General features: G+C 42.2%; 1 protein-coding gene across 6 annotated transcripts; it reads right to left on the minus strand.

Moving 5' to 3' along the window:
- Positions 1-6,189: 6,189 nt before the first annotated feature.
- Positions 6,190-18,670, minus strand: LOC103633158 (uncharacterized). 6 transcript variants are annotated; one of them, XM_020541434.2, is made up of 12 exons: positions 18,465-18,670; positions 18,309-18,360; positions 12,110-15,709; positions 11,648-12,007; positions 10,966-11,523; positions 10,438-10,851; positions 9,752-10,312; positions 9,219-9,635; positions 8,534-9,097; positions 8,022-8,429; positions 7,359-7,907; positions 6,190-7,242 (listed from the first exon to the last, which is right to left on the minus strand). In XM_020541434.2, exons 1-12 carry the CDS (start codon positions 18,618-18,620, stop codon positions 6,479-6,481), a joined length of 8,403 nt encoding a protein of 2,800 aa, XP_020397023.1. In that variant the 5' UTR covers positions 18,621-18,670; the 3' UTR covers positions 6,190-6,478. The 6 variants fall into 6 exon arrangements, with proteins under 6 accessions (XP_020397023.1, XP_008653065.1, XP_035816958.1 ...); XM_008654843.3 differs by having other exon boundaries at positions 9,740-10,312; XM_035961065.1 differs by having other exon boundaries at positions 7,347-7,907; positions 8,546-9,097; positions 18,465-18,669.
- Positions 18,671-20,489: the final 1,819 nt, after the last annotated feature.

Consider the following 20,489-nt stretch of genomic DNA (forward strand, 5'->3'; position numbering starts at 1 on the left):
GACCTCCTAGTCATTCGTTGGCCTCTCATCAGAACTACTTCTTTTTCTGTTATCTGTAAGCGTTGGGCAAGGTTTCTTGGCGCCTCGGGAGTCGCCTTGCCATTCTTGGTTGATCTGGAGATTGAAGGCATCCCTGTTCATGCCTGGGAAACTAGTACGGTGGAACATATTCTTAGCCCCTATGCTTGGATTCATCAGGTGCATCAGGAGACCTTGGCACTGCAAGATTTGTCCTGCTTTCGATGCTCTGCTTGGTGTACTGATCAGTCTACTATTCCTGCTTCACGTGACTTGTGGATTGTTGAGTCTGTTCAGGTTGTTGAGGGCATTGTTGGAGAAACTATGGCTCTGAGCTACCCAATCACTATTAGTTTTTCTGTTGCCTTACGACCGAACGATTCCAATTCATAGTCTGGTCTTCCTATAGATTCTGTGAATGATGGTGATCAAAGTAATGGCCACTATGGACATGCTAATCAGGGATTGTCTCAGGGGCATGGTGCATTTGGGGGTGGGAGATCTGGCCCATTCCTGAGGGATGGGTGTAATTCATCCTTGGGACGCATAGCCAGAGACTGTTCAGGGACTTGCGAGCCACCAGTCACCAACCAGGGGACAACTTGCTAGATATCGTGCATTGTTGACACTTCTGAATTACATAAAATTGCTGACCCACTTCTGGATTGTCTTCTTGCTGATTGGGAGACTCGTCATTCGTCCATGTTTCATCAATCGTCCAGGATTTTCATTGATCCCTGCTGTTTGGATATGACGGTGGACCTAGGAGGTTTTGAGCCACAATCTTCGAACTGGTTACGGATTTCTACAGCCAGTCGGGATTGGAATGGGCTGCAATTATGCCCACCTATAAATTATTTGAAGCCATTTCTGACTCCATGTAGGGACCTTGGGTATCTAAGAGTAAATCTAAGTGGATTTTCTTTGCCATCGAAAAAATCTTCTATCAACGACATCGAAAAACCACTGCTGGAAATAAAATTGCTACAATTAATGATGATGATAATGTGGAGGCTCATGCTTTGAGATTGGGCTTGGATGTTGATGTGGCAGCGGTTACTCCGTCTGACCCCCCCTCGGATGTGGAAGGAGCTGCTGATACTCCGTCTGAGACCATCTCTAGATTTCACGGGCCATTATTATTAGAGTACAATGGAACAGCGAGGAGGGCTGATGCAGACTCAACTGCTCCACTCAGGCCTGAGGTGGTAGCCTCTGATGACAGTTCCAGGTAGAATTTTGGGGATTCATGTGAGTCCTCATTGGATCCGTCATCTTCTATGGAATCTAGAAGAAGATCATTCATGGCTAAGATAACAAGGGCACCTTCACAGCTCCTTGCTGCTCCTGTCCTCCCCAAGCGGTCAAGAGGTGCCCCAAAATATGGTACTGCGCTACGACGGAGCCGACGGGTTGTAGGGGCAGGGGTGGAATTTAACATGCAGGATCTGGAGAACAGAGCCACAAAACAAGTAATGCGGACTCTGAAAGTCATCACAGAGAATGCATGCATCAACTAGCAAGCTGTTAAGGATTATGAGAATCTTTTTCAGCATTCCTTAACTCAAAGTCATGTTGAAGCGTTAGCGGCTCTCTTTGGATGGGAGACTCCGGGGAATCTCTTCCCGTAGCGTGTATGTTTTTCTTTCTGGGTTGTAATTTATAATTGTTGTAATAGATCCTAGCAAAATTATATGTTGGAATGTGAGGGGTTTAAATTCAGCTGATCGTCAAAACTCAGTCCGGAATCTAGATCTGTCCTTTAAAGCTGATGTTGTCTGTCTCCAGGAAACTAAAATGACTGTCATTTCTACAAGAACCATTCTTGCAGCCTTGGGTTCGGATTTCTGCCAGTTCTCCTTTCTACCATCTTGTGGTGCTAGTGGTGGTGTGCTGGTTGCTTGGAAGGGACATCTGGGAGTGACTGGGTTGTCTAGGATTGACAGATACAACATTTCAATCCAATTCTGCAATGCACATAATCACTGCTGGTGGTTAACTTGTGTTTATGGTCCTCAAAGTAACAGTGATAAGTTGTTGTTTCTTCAAGAACTGAGAGACGTCAGGGCTGCTTACACTGGACCCTGGTTGATTGCTGGTGACTTCAATCTCATCTACAGGGCTTCAGATAAAAATAATTCAAATATTAATAGAGCTATGATGGGGAGATTTAGAAAGTTGGTTGAGGACTTGAGTCTCAATGAGGTTCCACTATTTGGGCGTAAATACACGTGGTCAAATCAGCAAGACAGTCTTGTTCTTGTTAAGCTTGACAGGGTCCTCTGTTCAGTGGAGTGGGAAGACATATTTCCAAACGTCCTTCTTCAAAGTGCTGCCTCTGAAGGCTCCGACCATTGCCCCCTGCTGCTTGGCATTAGAGATAATAAGATGGGTAAAAGACGTTTCTGTTTTGAAGCTTTTTGGTCCAAATTGGAAGGATTCCAGGATGTCGTCCAGGAGGTTTGGGATTCTGTGGCAGCTGTAAACTGCCCTTTCATGACTCTGAATTTGAGACTAAAAGCCACAGCTAGGAAGCTGCAATCTTGGAGTGGGAAGCATGTGGGACATGTGAGGACTCAGTTGGCTTTGGCAAAGGAAATTCTGCATAGACTAGAAATAGCGCAGGACTGCAGATCTTTGTCCTTGGCTGAAATCTGGTTAAGTAATTTGCTGAAAAAGCATTCCCTGTTTTTATCTTCACTTCAACGGACCATTGCTAGATCGAGATCGAGGATCTCTTGGCTTAAAGAGGGGGATGCTAATACCAAACTCTTTCATATGCACTCTCGACATCGAAAAAGGAGGAATTTTGTTGCACAGCTGGTGAATGGAGACCAGATTCTCACTAGTCATGATGATAAAGCAGTTTTGGTGGACAATTTCTACGCCAGACTAATTGGTGAATGTGGGGATAGGGAGCAGACTATTAATCTAGAGGCGTTGCACATGCCAACTTTCAATCTTGCACACCTCGATGAGCCTGTTACAGAGCTTGAACTTTGGAATACAATTAAGAGTTTACCTAATGACAAGGCCCCAGGTCCCGATGGTTTCACTGGGCGCTTCTATAAATCCTGTTGGAACATTATCAAGATGGATCTTATGGCCGTAGTTGCTGCGGTTTGGAACAGGAAGTTTGACAATTTTTTCTTGCTGAACCCGGCCTACATTACTTTAATCCCAAAGCATGATGGGGCTGTGCATGTCAAAGACTTTAGGCCAATCAGTTTGGTGCATAGTGCTGCAAAGTTGATCACAAAATTACTGGCCAATCGGTTAAGTCAAAAGCTGAATGATATGGTGTCTCCGATCCAGAGTGCCTTCATTAAGGGACGTTTCATTTAGGATAATTTTATGTTGGTCCAACAAACGGATAGACTTTTCCATCAACAGAAAAGGCCACGTCTTCTCCTCAAGCTTGATATTACTAATTCTTTTGATTCGGTTTCTTGGCCTTTCCTCATCGAAGTTATGAAGTATCTTGGCTTTGGACAAATTTGGAGGGACATCATTTGTGGGCTTCTTTCCTCCTCTAGCACTCAGGTGCTTCTGAATGGCATTCCAGGATGACATATTGAACATAGAAGAGGACTCCGACAAGGGGATCCTCTCTCCCCCATGCTCTTTATTCTAGTTATGGATGTTCTTGGTCTACTATTTTCTAAAGCTGAACACGCTGGTCTGCTCTTGGATCTTCCCCCCAGAAAACCTCTGCATCGGGTATCTATGTATGCAGATGATGTGGCACTTCTCTTACACCCTTCGGCAGTGGATATTGCTATAACTCTAGATATCTTACATCTATTTGGGGAAGCTTCAGGTCTCCGCAACAACGAACAAAAGTCTAATGTTTATCCCATTCAGTGTGGGGGTGTGGAGTTGGAAATGGTTCAGGATCTTCTCCCTTGTGGCATCTCAACCTTTCCATGTAAATACCTGGGGCTGCCTCTGTCCCTGAAAAGTCTCACCAAGGATCAGGTGCAGCCTATTGTGGATAGAATTGCTGATCAATTATCGGGCTGGAAAGCAGATTTGATGATAAGAGCAGGCCGTAAAGTGCAAGTTCAGCATGTGCTTACCGGAATGCTTATTTATCTTGCTATGGCGGTAAATATCCCCCCTTGGGCTATCAAGGCCATTGATAAAATTAGAAGAGGTTTCCTTTGGAGAGGGCACAAGGAGGCCAGAGGTGGTCACTGCCTGGTGGCCTGGGGCAGAGTCTGTAGACCCCTACAGCTAGGCGGTCTTGGCATTTCTAGTCTTAAAGAACTTATCTGGGCCCTGCGCATGAGATGACTTTGGCTCCAAAAGACTGATCCTAACCGACCTTGGTGCAGCCTTCCTATCCAGGTTCCAGATAAAGCAAGGGCTTTCTTCTCGATGGTGTTGACTTCAAAGGTTGGTAATGGGGCTAATACTTTTTTCTAGACTGATAAATGGATTTATGGGCAGAAAATTGCAGATTTGGTTCCTATATTATTTGATATCACCCCGAAAAAAATCACTAACAGAAGGACGGTTCAGGAAGCATTGACAGATAGAAGATGGATTGCTGATATCACAGGATCACTCTCGGTGGGAGTATTATTGGATTATCTTCATCTTTGGAATTTAATTTCAGATTTTGAGCTGCTGCCAGACATAGAAGATAAACATACTTTTAGTATTGCTGCAAATGGGACTTATTCTGCTAAGGCTGCATATGACGGGTTGTTCATCGGGTCTGTGCATTTCGGTCACTATGAAAGAGTTTGGAAAACTTGGGCCCCCTCTAAATGCCACTTCTTCCTCTGGCTATCGGTGCTAAATAGATGCTGGACAGCAGATAGATTGGCAAAGAGAGGACTTGATCATCCGGAGAAATGTCCACTTTTTGTGACCAAGAGTCTGAAACTTTGGATCACATTTTGGTTTCTTGTGTTTTTGCGAGAGAATTCTGGTTCCGGCTGATGTGCATTTTCAAACTACAAAATCTGGCTCCTACACCTAGTACGGTGTCTTTTACAGGTTGGTGGGAGATGATTGACAATGGCTCTGGAGATATGATTATGAAGGGTGTCAACTCCCTTATTGCCTTGGGGGCCTGGATTATTTGGAATCATCGGAATCGAATTGTCTTTGATGGAATCTCCCATAGTGTTTCTGTAGCTCTTTGTCAGGCAAGGGAGGAACAACAGTTGTGGGAAATGGCAGGAGCTAAGGGTCTCTCCTTTCTTGCCGCAACCATCCGGGGCACCTAGCTGCCTGGTTTATCGCTGATGGGCTGGTTTTGTTTTTTCAGGAATTGTTTGTTTTTTTTGTTTTTTTCTCTTCTTTTCTTTGGTTTTTTTATCCCCTCAGGGAGGTCTTTTGTACTATGGTCTATTTTGGACCCTCTTTTCCTTCTACTTAATATAATGATGCGCAGCTCTCCTGCGCTTTCGAGAAAAAGAGGTGGTGGGAAGAGGTGTCAGGTACAGTCAATGGTCTTATCAAATAAGGCCTTGACTCCCTTATCATTTTGGGGCTTGGATAATATGGAATTATCAAAATAAATGTATCTTTGACAGGAGGAATCCTAACTTATCTGTGATCCTAAGGTCTACAAAAGAGGAGCGGAAACGGTGGGAAATTGCTGGAGCAAAGGGCCTCTCCTATTTAGCTGCCCCTTTAGCTGAGGCTTAGGGCTGTTATGGGTGCTGGGTCGTTGTCCTTTTAGATGGATTCTTTTCTTTATGTTTGTTCTCATTAGGAGGCTTTTGTACCTGGTCTTCTGTAGACCTCTTTTCCTCTGCTTAATATATAATAGGGCGTAGTTCTCCTACGTGTTTCGAGAAAAAAATACAAAACAAACAAATTTGGCCCAGAGTTGTGCAATGACTGTCCTGTTAAAGAACTCTTTGGTCAGAAGGGAAAAAGATAACTCTTGTTAAAGAACCAAACAATAAAAGACAATACAAACAAATTTGACCCATAGCCGTGCAATGGCTGTCTTGTTAAAGAACCCTTTGGCCAGAAGGGGAAAAGAGTACTCTTGTTAAAAAACCCTTTGGTCAGAAGGGAAAAAGAGTATAACTAGTTCATATGTTCAATTCATTGTCCAATATTCATAACAAAAGTAAAATTAGATCATATGCTTTAATTCAAAGCATAACGAAAGGAACATTACATCACATCCTCTAGAAGGCTGGGTTGTTGTTGTAAAAACATGTAAGTGATAATATACAGGAATGGCGACATCATTGCATTCTCACTCATTGTTCAAAGGTAAAAATGTACTTGGACAAGAACAACACAAGAATACAGGGGGCATAACCCAACGATGACAGCAGAGCTGACCTTATTAGACTTACAACGGATAAGCAAATGAGAAAAAAGGGTAAAAATTGAAAAGCGATGAATTCGCAAAACACTTGCTCACATAATGTGTTGGTCGATGAACCATAGCACAAAGGTTTATCAATTACCAGGGCTTAGTTTTTCAACTCTCGGTCTTGGTGGAGCCGGTCGAGTCATCCAATCTGCTGGAGTCATTGTCTTTGTTCCGAATACCAGAAGATTGCTCGACAGATTTGTTTGAAGCTTCTTCCTGAGATTGGCTACTGTTATCCTGATAGCTATTTGCTTGAAGGCCTCCGTTGCTAGGATGCCCAGTTTCTAAGCTTGGTGCATCAGTTCCAGGAACTCGTGCCTTGTCTTCAGACTGTAGCTGCACCTTGGATTCTTCAGATCTCGAGCTGTGCTCGGATTTACTAACTGCTTTTCCATCACCTGGTGCATCCTCAGTTGAGTTGAGGGCATCTTTTGTGTTCTTTCCTAGCTGCTGAAATACTGAGGCTTGCTTTCCTGATGAATCTAAAGTTTCCACTTGTGATATTCTGTTGTTCTTCAGATTGGTATTTTCCGAATCCTCAGCAATTGCAGTCTCATGTGGTTTTGTCTGTTCAGCTTGCTGCTCATTACCCTCTAGTGGTTTAACAATAGCTTGGTCAGCCAGTTGTTGGTTCTCTGGTTCTTCACTTGATTCTCCCTTAGGCCTCGAAGGTGGTTCTTGGAGTTCCTCAGTTGATCTCGATATATTAGACCTTACTGTTCCATCAGCTTCTTTGTTGTTATCTTTAAATGATTGAGTACCAAACTGGCCAACTTTCTGTTGCGACTTGGATTCTTCATTGGTTGAATTTGTTTCTCCTTCTGCTGGCTCAGTAGAAAAAGGAGTTTGTACGGATCGAGAAGAATTTGGACCTGTAATATAAGGAATAACCATATTAGCAGCAGAATTATGCATACTGAATATTAACCTGAAATTAACATCTGGGTGAATTTCTGTTCATCAAGGATTGCCTCACCTAGTTCAGTACCTTCTGGAGCATCAGATGCTGCTGCTGAGTTCATCTTAGGTGCCACGGTTTGATCAGTTAAGGCTTGTCCTTGTGACTCAATATTTCCAATGTCTTGTAGACCCTTCGAAGTTGGTGCTTGTGTTCTTGCAGGAGGTTCTGCCTCTTGCTTCTCTATAGAGCTTGTGGCTGGCACACCAGCATCACTAAGACCAGCATCACCACCCATCTGTGTTGAATCAGATCCGGTGCTTGAAGATTGTGCTTGGCTAGATGGAAGTGTCTTCTTCTCATCTACAATGTTACTATGCACTTCAAGAGATCCTTCACCTCCCGCTCGAGAGGCTTCTTCTTGACTAGCAATAAGTGGGTTCCCCAAATTTCTGATCTGACCATCGTGAGGAGAGGATTCCTGAACTCTTGATAAAGTATCACTAGCATCTGGTGTTGAGCTTGTGACCTGAGTAACATTTGTCGGTGGTACAATCGTTTGGTCAGTAGTGGCAGCATCTGTATCTTCCCTTGGTTCAGCAGAGTCAAATGATTTTGAGGCCTTGGCGGATTTTTCATCTGACATAAAAGAAACAACCTCAGGTGTGGCATAGTTCTATTTTAGTATCCCTTTTTTTTCTACTGAACTGGAACACCTTTAGTTAACAAACAGTAAACATACTAAAACATTACCTGATGCAGCAAATTTTTGTTCTGCTGGGGCAGCTTCGCCTTGTGTTTGTGAGGAACCAAGCTGAGTTTCCGGAGAAGATGCTTGGTGCCCTGTTGGTGTCTTGGCTCCTTGGCCAGTTGATTTAGCCTTGCTCAAGGAATACGGTGATACATCTAGAATTTCTGCAGGTGGCTGTGTCTGTTTAGGAGAATAATTTCCCACTGGCTCATCATCAGGAACACTTCCATGCCTTGAAGCATCCTGAGCACCTGGGAATGGAGGTTTAGCTGTGTCGGAAACAGGTGTAATGGCTTGTTGGTAAGTTATTGTTTCCATGTCCTTAGCTTCGTCAGCAGCAGTAACAACAGTGTCTCCTTTTGTTGGTCCAGTAGATAAAGGGGTCTGTACGGATCGAGAAGAATTTGGACCTGTAATATGAGGCACAATCTTATTAGCAGCAGAACTATGCATATTGAATATTAACATGAAATTAATAGTCGGGTGAATTTCTGTTCATCAGGGATTGCCTCACCTGGTTCAGTACCTTCTAGAGCATCAGATGGTGCCGCTGAGTTCTTCGCAGGTGTCACGATTTGATCAGTTAAGGCTTGTCTTGGTGACTTGATATTTCCAGAGTCTTGTAGACCCTTAGAAGCTGGTGCTTGTGTTCCTGCAGGAGGTTCTGCCTCTTGCTTCTCTATAGAGCTTGTGGCTAGCACACGAGCATCACCACCAATTTGTGTTGAATTAGGCCCAGTGCTTGAAGATTTTTCTTGGCTAGATGGAAGTGTCTTCTTCTCATCTACAATGGTACTATGCACTTCAGGAGTAGATCCATCATCAGAAGTATGCCCAGCACGGGAGGCTGCTTCTTGGCTAGCAATAAGTGGGCTTCCCAAATTTCTGATTTGGCCATTATCACGAGAGGATTCCAAATCTCTTACTAAAGTTTTACTAGCATCTGGTGTTGAGCTTATGACCTGACGAGTAACATTTGCCGGTGGTACAGTTGTTTGATCAGCAGTAGCAGCATCAATATCTTCCCCCCTTGGTTCAGCAGAGTCAAATGATTTTGAGGTGTTGGCAGAATTTTCATCTGAAATGAAAGAAACAACCTCACATGTGGCAGATTTGTTCTATTTTAGTATTGTTTTTTACTAATCTGGAAACAAAGATGCATCTCTAGTTAACCAACAGGATACTTACTAAAACATTACCTGATGCAGCAATATTTTGTTCTTCTGGGGTATCCTTGCCTTGTGTTTGTGAGGAACCAAGCTGAGTTCCCGGAGAAGATGCTTGGTGCCCTGTTGGTGTCTTGGCTCCTTGCCCAGTTGATTTAGCCTTGCTCAAGGCATATGGTGATACATCTAGAATTGCTGCAGGCGGCTGTGTCTGTGCTCCAGGTTTAGGAGAATAATTTCCCACTGGCCCATCATCAGGAATAATTTCCTGCCTTGATGCATCCTGAGCACCTTGGAATGGAGGTTTACCTGTGTTTGAACTAGGTGTAATGTCTTGTTGATAAGGTATCGTGTGCATGTCCTTAGCTTGATCAGCAGCACTAACAACAGTGTCTCCTTTTGTTGGTCCAGTAGATAAAGGGGTCTGTACAGATCGAGAAGAATTTGGACCTGCAATATGAGAAACAATTTTATTAGCAACAGAACTATGCATACTGAATATTAAACTGAAATTAATAGGCAGTTGGATTTCTGTTCATCGGGGATTGCATCACCTGGTTCAGTACCTTCTAGAGCATCGGATGGTGCTGCTGAGTTCATCGCAGGTGTCACGGTTTTATAAGTTGAGGCTTGTCTTGGTGACTCAATATTTCTAGAGTCTTGTAGACCCTTAGAAGTTGGCTCTTGTGTTTCTGTAGGAGGTTCTGCCTCTTGTTTCTCCATAGAGCTTGTGGCTGGCATACCAACACCACTAAGACGAGCATCACCATCAATTTGTGTTGAATCAGTCTCAGTGCTTGAAGTTTGTGCATCATGCCTAGATGGAAGTGTTCTCTCTTCATCTACAATGGCACTATGCACCTTAGGAGTAGATCCTTCACCTCCAGCACGAGAGGCTTCTTCTTGGCTAGCAATAAGTGGGCTCCCCAAATTTCTGATCTGATCATCATCAGGAGATGATTCCTTATCTCTTGATAAAGTGTCACCAACATCTGGTGTTGAGCTTGTGACCTGACGAGTAACATTTGTCGGTGGTACAGTCATTTGGTCAGCAGTGGCAGCATCAGTATCTTCTTCCCTTGGTTCAGCAGAGTCAAATGGTTTTGAGGCCGTGGCAGATTTTTCATCTGAAATGAAAGAAACAACATCAGAAGTGGCAGAGTTGTTCTATTTTAGTATCTTTTTTTTTCTACTAAACTAGACACAAAGATGCACCTTTAGTTAACCAACAGGAAACATACTAAAGCATTACCTGATGCAGCAATTTTTTGTACTGCTGGGGCATCTTCGCCTGGTTGTGAGGAACCAAGCTGAGTTTCTGGAGAAGATGCTTGGTGCCCTGTTGGTGGCTTGGCTCCTTGCCCAGTTGATTTAACCTTGCTCGAGGCATAGGGTGATACATCTAGAGTTGCTGCAGGTGGCTGTGTCTGTGCTCCAGGTTTAGGAGAATAATTTTCCATTGGCCCCTCATCAGGAATAGTTTCCTGCCTTGATGCATCCTGAGCACCTGGGAATGAAGGTTTAGCTGTGTATGGAACAGGTGTAATGGCTTGTTGATAAGTTATTGTTTGCATGTTCTCGGCTTGATCAGCTGCAGTAACAACAGTGTCTCCTTTTGTAATGGCTTGTTGATAAGGGGTCTGTACAGATCGAGAAGAATTTGGACCTGTAATATGAGGCACAATAATTAGAAGCAGAACTATGAATACTGAATATTAACCTGAAATTAATAGTCAGGTGAATTTCTGTTCATCTGGGATTACCCCGCCTGGTTCAGTACCTTCTGGAGAATCGGATGGTGCCACTGAGTTCATCGCAGGTGCCACGGTTTGATCAGTTAAGGCTTGTCTTGGTGACTCGATACTTCCAGAGTCTTGTAGACCCTTAGAAGTTGGTGCTTGTGTTTCTGCAGGAGGTTCTGCCTCTTGCTTCTCTATAGAGCTTGTGGCTGGCACACCAGCATCACTAAGACGAGCATCACCACCAATTTGTATTGAATCAGGCCCAGTGCTTGAAGATTGTGCTTGGCTAGATGGAAGTGTCTTCTTCTCATCTACAATGGTACTATGCACTTCAGGAGTAGATCCTTCACCTCCGGCACGAGAGGCTTCTTCTTGACTAGCAATAAGTGGGCTCCCCAAATTTCTGGTCTGACTATCGTCAGGAGAGGATTCCTGATCCCTTGATACACTGTCACTAGCATCTGGTGTCGAGATTGTGACCTGACGAGTAACATCTGTCGGTGGTACAGTCGTTTGGTCAGCAGTGGCAGCATCTGTATCTTCTTCCCTTGGTTCAGCAGAGTCAAATGATTTTGAGGCCTTATCAGATTTTTCATCTGAAATGAAAGAAACAACCTCAGATGTGGCAGAGTAGTTCTGTTTTAGTATCCATTTTTTCTACTAAACTGGAAACAAAGATGCACCTTTAGTTAACCAACAGTAAACATACTAAAACATTACCTGATGCAGCAAAATTTTGTTGGGTATCTGACGTTGGAAAAACTCTTGCGCCTTGTGGAGATGTCAGTTCTTCTTGACCAAGGATTGCTTGTGATGCGTGTGAAACATGTCCTTGATTTAGATCAAATGGTTTTCCTGAGTCATCAGTGCCATGTTTATCCGGAGTTACCACCTGGATTTTCCCTATAACACTCTGGGTATCTGAGGCTGGAATTCCTATTGTGGTTGGTGCAGATGATCTGGCCTGTTGCTGAAAACTCATTTGCAGCTCATTAGTATAATTAGCTGCAGAAACATTACCGTCTTCCTTTATTGGTTCAACAGGGGTAGGAGGTTGTGCAACACGAGCTGATCCTTTATCTAAAACCCATAAAGCAAACTGTTACTTTTGAGGACTATTCATGATGCAAATCTTCTCTAGGCAAGCCAGCAGTTAGTTTTCACACAAAAGAAATCAGTTACCTGGTGGAGTGGATTTCTGTTCAGAATGGGCAACTCCAGCTGGTATGATGTTAGCACGTTGGGGATCGACTGATGTTGGGCCAGCTGCAGGCGCTGTTGCTTCTTGATCAGTTACAGTTGGTTTTGCCAATTCAGTTTTTCCCACGTCACCAGTACGTACATATTGGAATGAATCAGAGTCTTGTGGAGCCTCAGCAGTTGGCTGTGCTTGAGTTGATGCAGGTCGCGGTGTCTGCTGATCATGTAAAGATCTTGTGACAACCTCATCACCAATAGCATGATCTGTTGCTGTCTTTTTATCAACAGCCACATCATTAGTTGACAAACTGGCATCATAAACATCTTCGTGGATTGTGGCAGGATCTTGTGAAGCTTTTGCAGCCTCTAATCTTTGACCCTCATATGTGCTGAGAAGCTCACCAGCTTCATGACTATCAGGAGTTCTTCTCAAGGTACCTTTTGAAGCAGGATGAGCAGATGTAATTGGTGCTTGCATTTGTTTTGGTTTCCCCACCCTTTCATCAATGTTGGACTGCTCAGTAAATTTATCACTGATAGTGGCAACATCAGTTCTGGCAGCTTCTGGGAGTGATGGTGCAGCACGTCTAACATCAGATGCTTCTACAACAATTGGTACAGGTGGTTCGACCCTTTGCTCACCAGATTGTTTGGCCATCTGATTGACACTCTGTGAACTTGGAGCTGCTTCTTGATTCATGGGTCTTGACTTTTGATCATTGTTAAGAGATATGGCTGCCTCATCATCAGCAGAATCCATAATTACACCATGTAATGAAGCAGCCATGCGTTGCCATTGATCAATGGTGAATGATTTGCTAGGCAAATCCCCATCAGGAACTGCTCTTTGTAATGGTTCAGAGGCAGGTTGCACTTGGGATGCTGGTTCTTTGTTTGATAGAGATGGAGCCACTTTCTGATCATCGGCAGTGTAATTTTTATGTTGCTCTTCTGCACTGTGACCATCATGAATATCTCCTCTGGCTGGTGCTGAAGCACTTAATTTTTCATTGTAACTGTATGGAGTACCAGAGGATTCATGATGCTCTGATGCAGAACCATCTACTTTCTCATCAGCTGGGATGACTTGAGCTTCCTCCTGGCTGTCTTGGGCAACCAGAGGACCCTTATGATAAACAGAGGATGTTTTTTCCAGTGCATTAGAGCCCCCAGAATCGGTAAGATGTGTCTTAGGTGCAGTAGATGCACTTTCCTGGAACATCTCCCTAGATCGCTCTGTTGATAGTGACTTTTCTTCAGTCACGATGGTTTCATCATCTTTTTCATATTTCCAGTCCTTCCTTTGGTCAGTAGTTGGCACTGTAGATTCTCCTTTGGTGACCTGAGAATCTTGAGCATCCAAAATTTGTGCTTTGGGCAATGTAGATCCAGGACCTATATATTCTTCAAAGGTGGCTCTAGATTTCTTGGGAGTGTCAAGGATGTCTGGAGGCTGTATTGCATCACTTATTGGAGCATCCTCAGCTGCTGACTGTCTTGATGGACGAATCTCCTTCTGGCGTTCTGATAATTGCTCTCCAGGTGTACCTGTCTTCCTTTCCACCATTTTGTGTTGTTCAGGAATAGTTTCTCTACTTTGCATGCTTTTATCCCTAGCTTCTTCAACTTGTGTTTGCCTTGATGGAGTAATAGCAGATTTCTGAATCGGTTGGGCACTAGATGGTAAAGAGTCAGTGACCGTTGGTTCTTTGAAGGCATCCTTGCCCACATCTTGAGTTGACAAATTGACATAATAAACATCTCCATGGACTGTGTCTGGGTCATCTCCCACTTTTTTTGCTTCTGATATTTGGCCACCAGGTGTACTGGCAAGCCCTAAATCACCAATTTCATGACCTTCAGGAGTTTCTCTCTTAGTAGGTAATGAAGCAGGATGAGCATCTGGACTTGATGTTTGCATTTGTGTTGGTTCTCCAACTCTTTCATCAATAATTGACTGCATGGCAAACTTATCACCGATAGTGGCACGATCATCCATGGAAGCTCTTGGAAATGATGGTGAAGCATGTTGAACACCAGATATTTCTGCTTCTATTTGTATTGGAGGTTCCACTCTTTGCTTATCAGATTTTTGCTGACTCATTGGTGTTGGCTTCTCATCATACGATGGTTTAGAGGGAGGTTGGACTTGGGAAGTTAGTTCTCTAGTCGAAAGAGGTGGTATCACTTTCTGGTCATCAGTGGTGTCTTTTCTATATGGCTGTTCAGCACTGAAGTCACTGTGAGTTTTTACTCTTGCTGGTTCTGAAGCATTTAATTTCTCAACAAAAGTATTTGGGGCATCCGAAGCTTGTTGATGCTTTTGTATAGAACTATCTGTTTTCTCACCAGCTGGGATAGTTTGAGCTTGCTCCTGACTGTCTTGTGCCACCAGAGGCTTCTTCTTGTAAATAGAGGATGTCTTCTCCTCCTTAACAGAGCCAGGGCCTTTAGCTTCTTCATAGGCACCTCTAGATTTCTTGGAAGTGTCAAGAACATCTGCAGACTGTGTTGTATCACCAGTGGCACCACGAACATCTTCAGCTGCAGCCTGTCTTGATGGAGGACTTGCTTTCCAACGATCAGAAACTTGCTCTCTGGCTGTACCTGCCCATTTTTGCAACATTTGTTGTCGGTCAGGAACAGTTTCTCTACCTTTCACCCCTTTGTCCCAAGTATCTTCCACTTCTCCATGCCCTGAAGTAGGAGCAGGTTGTTGAGGGTACATAGGTTTTGCACTAGATGGTGTAGACTTAGCAACCTTTGCCTCTTTGAAGACATCTTGACTCTGATCAGTGTAGGGTCTTCGAGTCGTCCTTTCTCGTTCTTGAACCAATTCCATGCTCATTGGTTCTTGAGGAACAGAATGTGAGGTTGCCAGTTCTGAATCTTGTGATGGGTACTGATGCACATTTTTTCTTGATTTTCCTTGTTGAGTAGACACTAAGTGATCACCAGGAAGAGGCTTCTTTGTTCGAGGAACTATGGAAGCTGATGACTCATTATCAGCAGGAGGAACCAATATTGTCCGAGGCTCTGTTCTGCTCTGCTTTCTCGAGTCTACCCGAATTGGGTCGGTGGAAGGAGCCTCTTCCTGCTGCTGCTGCTGCTTCTTGAGTTCTTCTTGTTTGTTCTTCTCCTCCACGTTCTTCATATACCTCAGCACTTCCTTCCAAGAACTCCGGTCAGAAATAGCATCCCACCACCTCCTTACATTTTTCCTCGAATCATAAAGGTAAAGAAACTTGTTAGATGCTTTGATATAGTGGGAATTTGGCAGGTGAACAAGGTCGGCAAGAGTGAACTTGTTTCCAACAAGGAATTCGCTGTCACTGAGCCTTTGCTCATAAACTTCCAGAACCTCTTCTAGCTTCCTTGTATGAACATCAATATCATCATCTTCTTCACCCAAGGGAAAGGCCAAATGACAGAACAAGGCCCGGCTCGGAGGGTTGAAAGCATGCTCCTCGTTGTGGAGCCATTGTTCAACTGAAGCCCTCTCAAGGGCATCCTTTCCAAGGAGGAATGAATATCCTTGATTTTCATACTTTTCTGCTATATAACGGCAGATTTCTCTGGATTCTGAAAATAGAAGGCAGAACCATCAACTTCAAGTGAAGCGCATGTTTACAATTTTCATGAAGGCTGATCTTCGATAATGCAAGAAAAGTACAGGGTGGTTCTGTGTCACTTGAACAATGTATTAGAACTGAGAACTCTCAAAAGAAGTTTGAATAAATGAGCGTATAAAATTTAAATTCCATTTCGGTATTGCTGATTTTCTGAACCTGTTTCTGTTGACTGGCAAAATGGATCCCTACCACTTCATGTATATCAGTATGTCATTACCATCTAATAAGAATTAATATGAGCAGTTCACGGTGAATTCATTCCCTCCCTATATTTGTATGTTACTATGTTTACTGCTATAGTTTTGTTTCTAAAATCCTGAGTGCTGTCAAATTAACTGCACTCGCGAATGGAGAATACTGCTAAAATTTTCCTTCCAACTTTAGCAAACGAAAACTCAACTTGTACATTATTCATGGGGATGTGCACATTGTTACTGAAAATATAATCATGTCCTGGGATTCCAAAGAGTAACATGCTGCTAGTCTGAATCTATCCAATTATCCATAACTAACACACTAAAAGCAATATCCTAATATTTGCAAGTCAATCGAAAAAGGAAGATACAATGTTTTTACATTGTGACAACTCACAACGAAACAGCATCATATTATTATTCGCTTTGTTGGCGCATATGTTGTTTTAATCCTAATATCCTATTGCATCCAACTGCATGCCGCATATAAGATAACAAAAAAGATGGGCATGTTTGGTTGCATGTCTAAGGGCATGTTTGGTTCGCTGCCTCACTTGTCACAGTTTGTCACACCTAAGGTTAGGCAGGTTTGACCGAGTTAGGCGTGTATTTGGTTTGTAGCCACAGTTGTGGCAATATTTTTCTCCTTCTGTGTAGGCCCCGCTCGTCAATGACTTGTAAAGTGTGGCATGATTTCCTTAGGCATGCGCCTAAGGTGTGGCGCAGAATTTAAGCGTCTAACCTTAGGTAAGTGTAGCAGAAAATGTGTGGCAAATTTTGGCACCTTAGACATGCAACCAAACATGCTCTTTTGAATATAATACATTTGTTCTTCTTAAGAAATTGTAGAGCTAAGTTAATGTAAACCTACCAGTTATTCTACATGATCAAAATGTATTAGCTATTGTCATTCAGTTGCTATTCACAAGTATGTCACTATTTAAAAAAAAGTATATGTCCAAATTTGAAATCTTGAAAGACTAAAGACGATGATATAATAAGGCAATATTATAAACCCTGTTTCAAATTGTAAGTCTTTTTAGCTTCGTCCTAAGTCAAACTTATTTAACTTTGACCAAGTTTACTGAAAAGAAATACATTAACATCTACAATATCAAATAAATGCACTATCAAGATATATTTCATAATGTATCTAATGAAACTAGTTTGATGTTACAGATGTTTGTGCATTTTTCTATACACTTGATCACAGTTAGAGATATTTTTTACCCAAAAAAACAGCAGGGGAAGCCCTCACTGTTAGGATTTTATTAAACCAAAAAGAACCAACTGTACAGCAGAAACAAATAAAAAAAAACAGCAACAAAGAAGGAAACAGGTAGCCTGAGGCAGGCTGGGTCGAATAATGCACACTGCTCTATACAAGGAAGGGAGCACGCTTGTTTTCAGAAATTCTGTGAGCTTGTAGGCGAGGTTAGAGAAATTTGACCTGGGACAAAACTAAAACAACCTAAAATCTAGAATGGAATATAGACTATATAAATGTACTGTCAAATTCATTCACAACTGAAAACCAATTCTTATGCACTCTCAGATTTGCATCCATGTGTTTACACGTTATTTTTTCTCGAAAAACGCAGGAGAGATGCACATCTTTATATTAAGAAGAGGGGAATTTAAGGTCCAAGAGGACCAGTACAAAAACCACCCTATGGTGGCCAGCAACAAGCATAAATAAAACTGTCCATAGAAAAAAGATACAAAGAGACGACCAACGAAAAAATTAAGTCGAGCTTGCTGCGCCTGGAGCAGCAGCAAGACCAAGGCTTCCGAGGTGTTTGGCACCAGCTAGCACCCATAAAGATAGCTCATCGAGGAAGCCTCTATGCACCTTGCCAATGGTTGGCGAATTAATCGGAAATATACATACACTAATGATTCATTGCTGGCCAATGTTTGCTACAAAGGAACATTTAAGTAAAGCTTGCACGGATCCAGCTTAAAGCTTTTTATTGGCTAATTTTAGAGAACTGATTGGCACAAACTTTGAACAAGCAGGATACTGGCTACAATACCAAAATGAATGTATACATGATATGATGAAAATCCCTCTCCGTTTTTGGTTAACAAGAAGGAACGAGAATATATTTATAAGTGAGAAATGTCGATAAGATAATACATTAGTCTAAATTTATGCCAGGGTAGCCATATATACAATTTTCAGACAACTTCCTAGTGACAACTAATAAATAACCTACCTCCTAGTACCAAGCTAGCTTGCATTCTTTTAGTAAACGCAAACTTGAATATTATCCAGCGGCTGAAAATATAGGCTCCAAGGAATGAAGGTCTGACATGGAATTGTAAGTTACTTTGCCAAAAATGAAGTATTACCTTCTAGAAAAGTAGGGCCATCATAGAATGGAACTGGAGCATGAGATGATGCCTGCAACATACAGAGAATGAAAATGCAATAACAAGATTAATTGCGCAAATCTTCGAACATATCCTTCCTGCCAGAAAAAATACTAGATTGGAGACTCCAAATACCTGCAATCTGAGTAGGCTCCTGTATGAGGCTGTGTGAGTCTCAAACTTGACATCCTTCTCATAAAGGCAAGCAAGCACCCTTGAAACATCAGGTAAGATAAACGATTTCTCATGATAAACCTGCACAATTGGTGCTCCAATACGAAGCCCTTCCATGGTGGCATGAAAATAGGGTACAATGCTGAAATGGTGTAAAAGTAAACATATAACTCTCTCATTCCCATAAATATTAGGTTACATGCCTCTCCCGTCAAGCAAAGAGAAGATGCTTAAAGTGTGAACAGAAAAGGAAATCAATGGAGGATGAGAACAGCACAGAATTCTATAGATAAAAGAGGTAAGAAAAAAGAAAGAGAAAAGCAAAAGCTAAAGCAAACAAAATCTGAGTGGGTACCAGTTGACCTTTAAGCCGACACAACCCTCTCTTAATGTTATGTAGCATTGAATTTACCACCAAGAAATTTATATGGTCAATGTTTTCAGGAACCTAGTCATATGGCATCTTATAATTAACTATGACAAAGCTGGCAAATATTGATGAAGTAACAGAAAAGCTGCAGCATATCTAAACATATTAGTTTGGTAAACAAAGGAGTGTACTACAGCACACACTAAATGAGATTGAGAACTTATGGACAATGTAATGTGTCTTCTTAAAATTTTGCAAACATAAAATGAGAACTCACTTTCATCAAATTAAAAATAACAATGACAGTGTTAAATATAAATATGAGCAGCCTCGCAAGATTAGAACAATAAATATATGTTGTGTCATCTACAAAAAGTTTTATCTGAAATTCGGGCAACATGCACAACCACAGCAGTAAAGTGTAAAGAAGTATAATAAAATCCTGGAGGCATGCCTTATAAATAATGCAATAAGAGGACAGATGCAAAGAGCTAAAGCTTAAAGGCAATAACCTCTCAGATGCATAGCCACTTTATTCATTCCTTAGACCTTTCATTAGAGAACAATGACTGTTACAAGAGCAGAAAAGCAATGCTTATAATGCAAGTTTAGTATCAGGAGCATACCGCTAAGAGTAGCACAGTCCACAACACATCCAACAGGCTGGATGATCGTCATTTCCTGCTAATACAAGAATATATCATGTATCTCCATTCTCGTAGCAGTGCAGGGACAAAATATGGGCACAAGCGAGCTTGCAACTTTACTCATCTTCGTTCAGAGTAGAATTGAGCAGCAAGTTTGTTCAAGATGAGGAACTATGAGTATTACAGCCTTCTCAAAAGCAAATGAATAAAAAAACATAGCATGGCATTGCAAACAGTACAACTAATAGCATGCCCAGAACGAACGCAGAGTGTTCAAATTTCTAGACAGCAAGTAAAAACTAAATGGACTCCAGAAGAATCATAGCACACCGAAAATTAAAATTTTTGTTTCAGCTATGAAAGAATCACAACCTGCTAAAAAAGCAATTGTTTACAATTTACAAGAATCATGTTCCTACATTACATATACAACGAAACCCAGAAGTAACAAGCACAAAATTTTGTGGTAATTTCTGATGTGCATTAGTTCCAGCTTAAAAATGGTCCATTTAAGTAAACCGCAGTTCTAAACCAATAGTGTACTGGCATTGGAGCCCAGAATACCAAGAAATTGGCACTGATCATTGCTCAAAAGCTCATGTCCATCAAAGTAAGTGGAACTGTTGACATTTTTGCCATTACAGCGTCTCCTCATTACAGAATGACCCCCAGTATTTTCTCATTATGCTATCTGTCTATCCCTCATTTTCCATCAACCTGTCCCATTGGCTGACAAGAAGATAAAATCTCCATTCGTTTATGTAAGTTGGCCTTAGTTCACTGACATGAACCTCCCCTCCAGGCCTGATATTCTTTGATGACTTTATAACATTTCAGAGAAGTTGATTCACTTGATCAGGATTTTCCGGTGATCATTATTGCTTCAGAAGTGCAGCAAACTCTGCATGGCTATTGGTAGCTGTTGTAAGAGTTTTTTGCCACTATAGCACTCATTTAAGCATGCCACTA

Source organism: Zea mays, chromosome 7, assembly GCF_902167145.1.
Source record: "Zea mays cultivar B73 chromosome 7, Zm-B73-REFERENCE-NAM-5.0, whole genome shotgun sequence".
NCBI classification, from domain to species: domain Eukaryota; kingdom Viridiplantae; phylum Streptophyta; class Magnoliopsida; order Poales; family Poaceae; genus Zea; species Zea mays.

Coding starts and splice junctions, on each gene's coding strand:
- LOC103633158 (XM_008654840.3), bottom strand. CDS start 18,620: ATGGAAGGGCTTCGTATTGGAGCACCAATTGTGCAGGTTTATCATGAG. Junction 12,008..12,109: donor ACAGAAATCCACTCCACCAG/GTAACTGATTTC, acceptor TATGGGTTTTAG/ATAAAGGATCAGCTCGTGTT. Junction 8,430..8,533: donor TCTAGAAGGTACTGAACCAG/GTGAGGCAATCC, acceptor CTCATATTACAG/GTCCAAATTCTTCTCGATCC.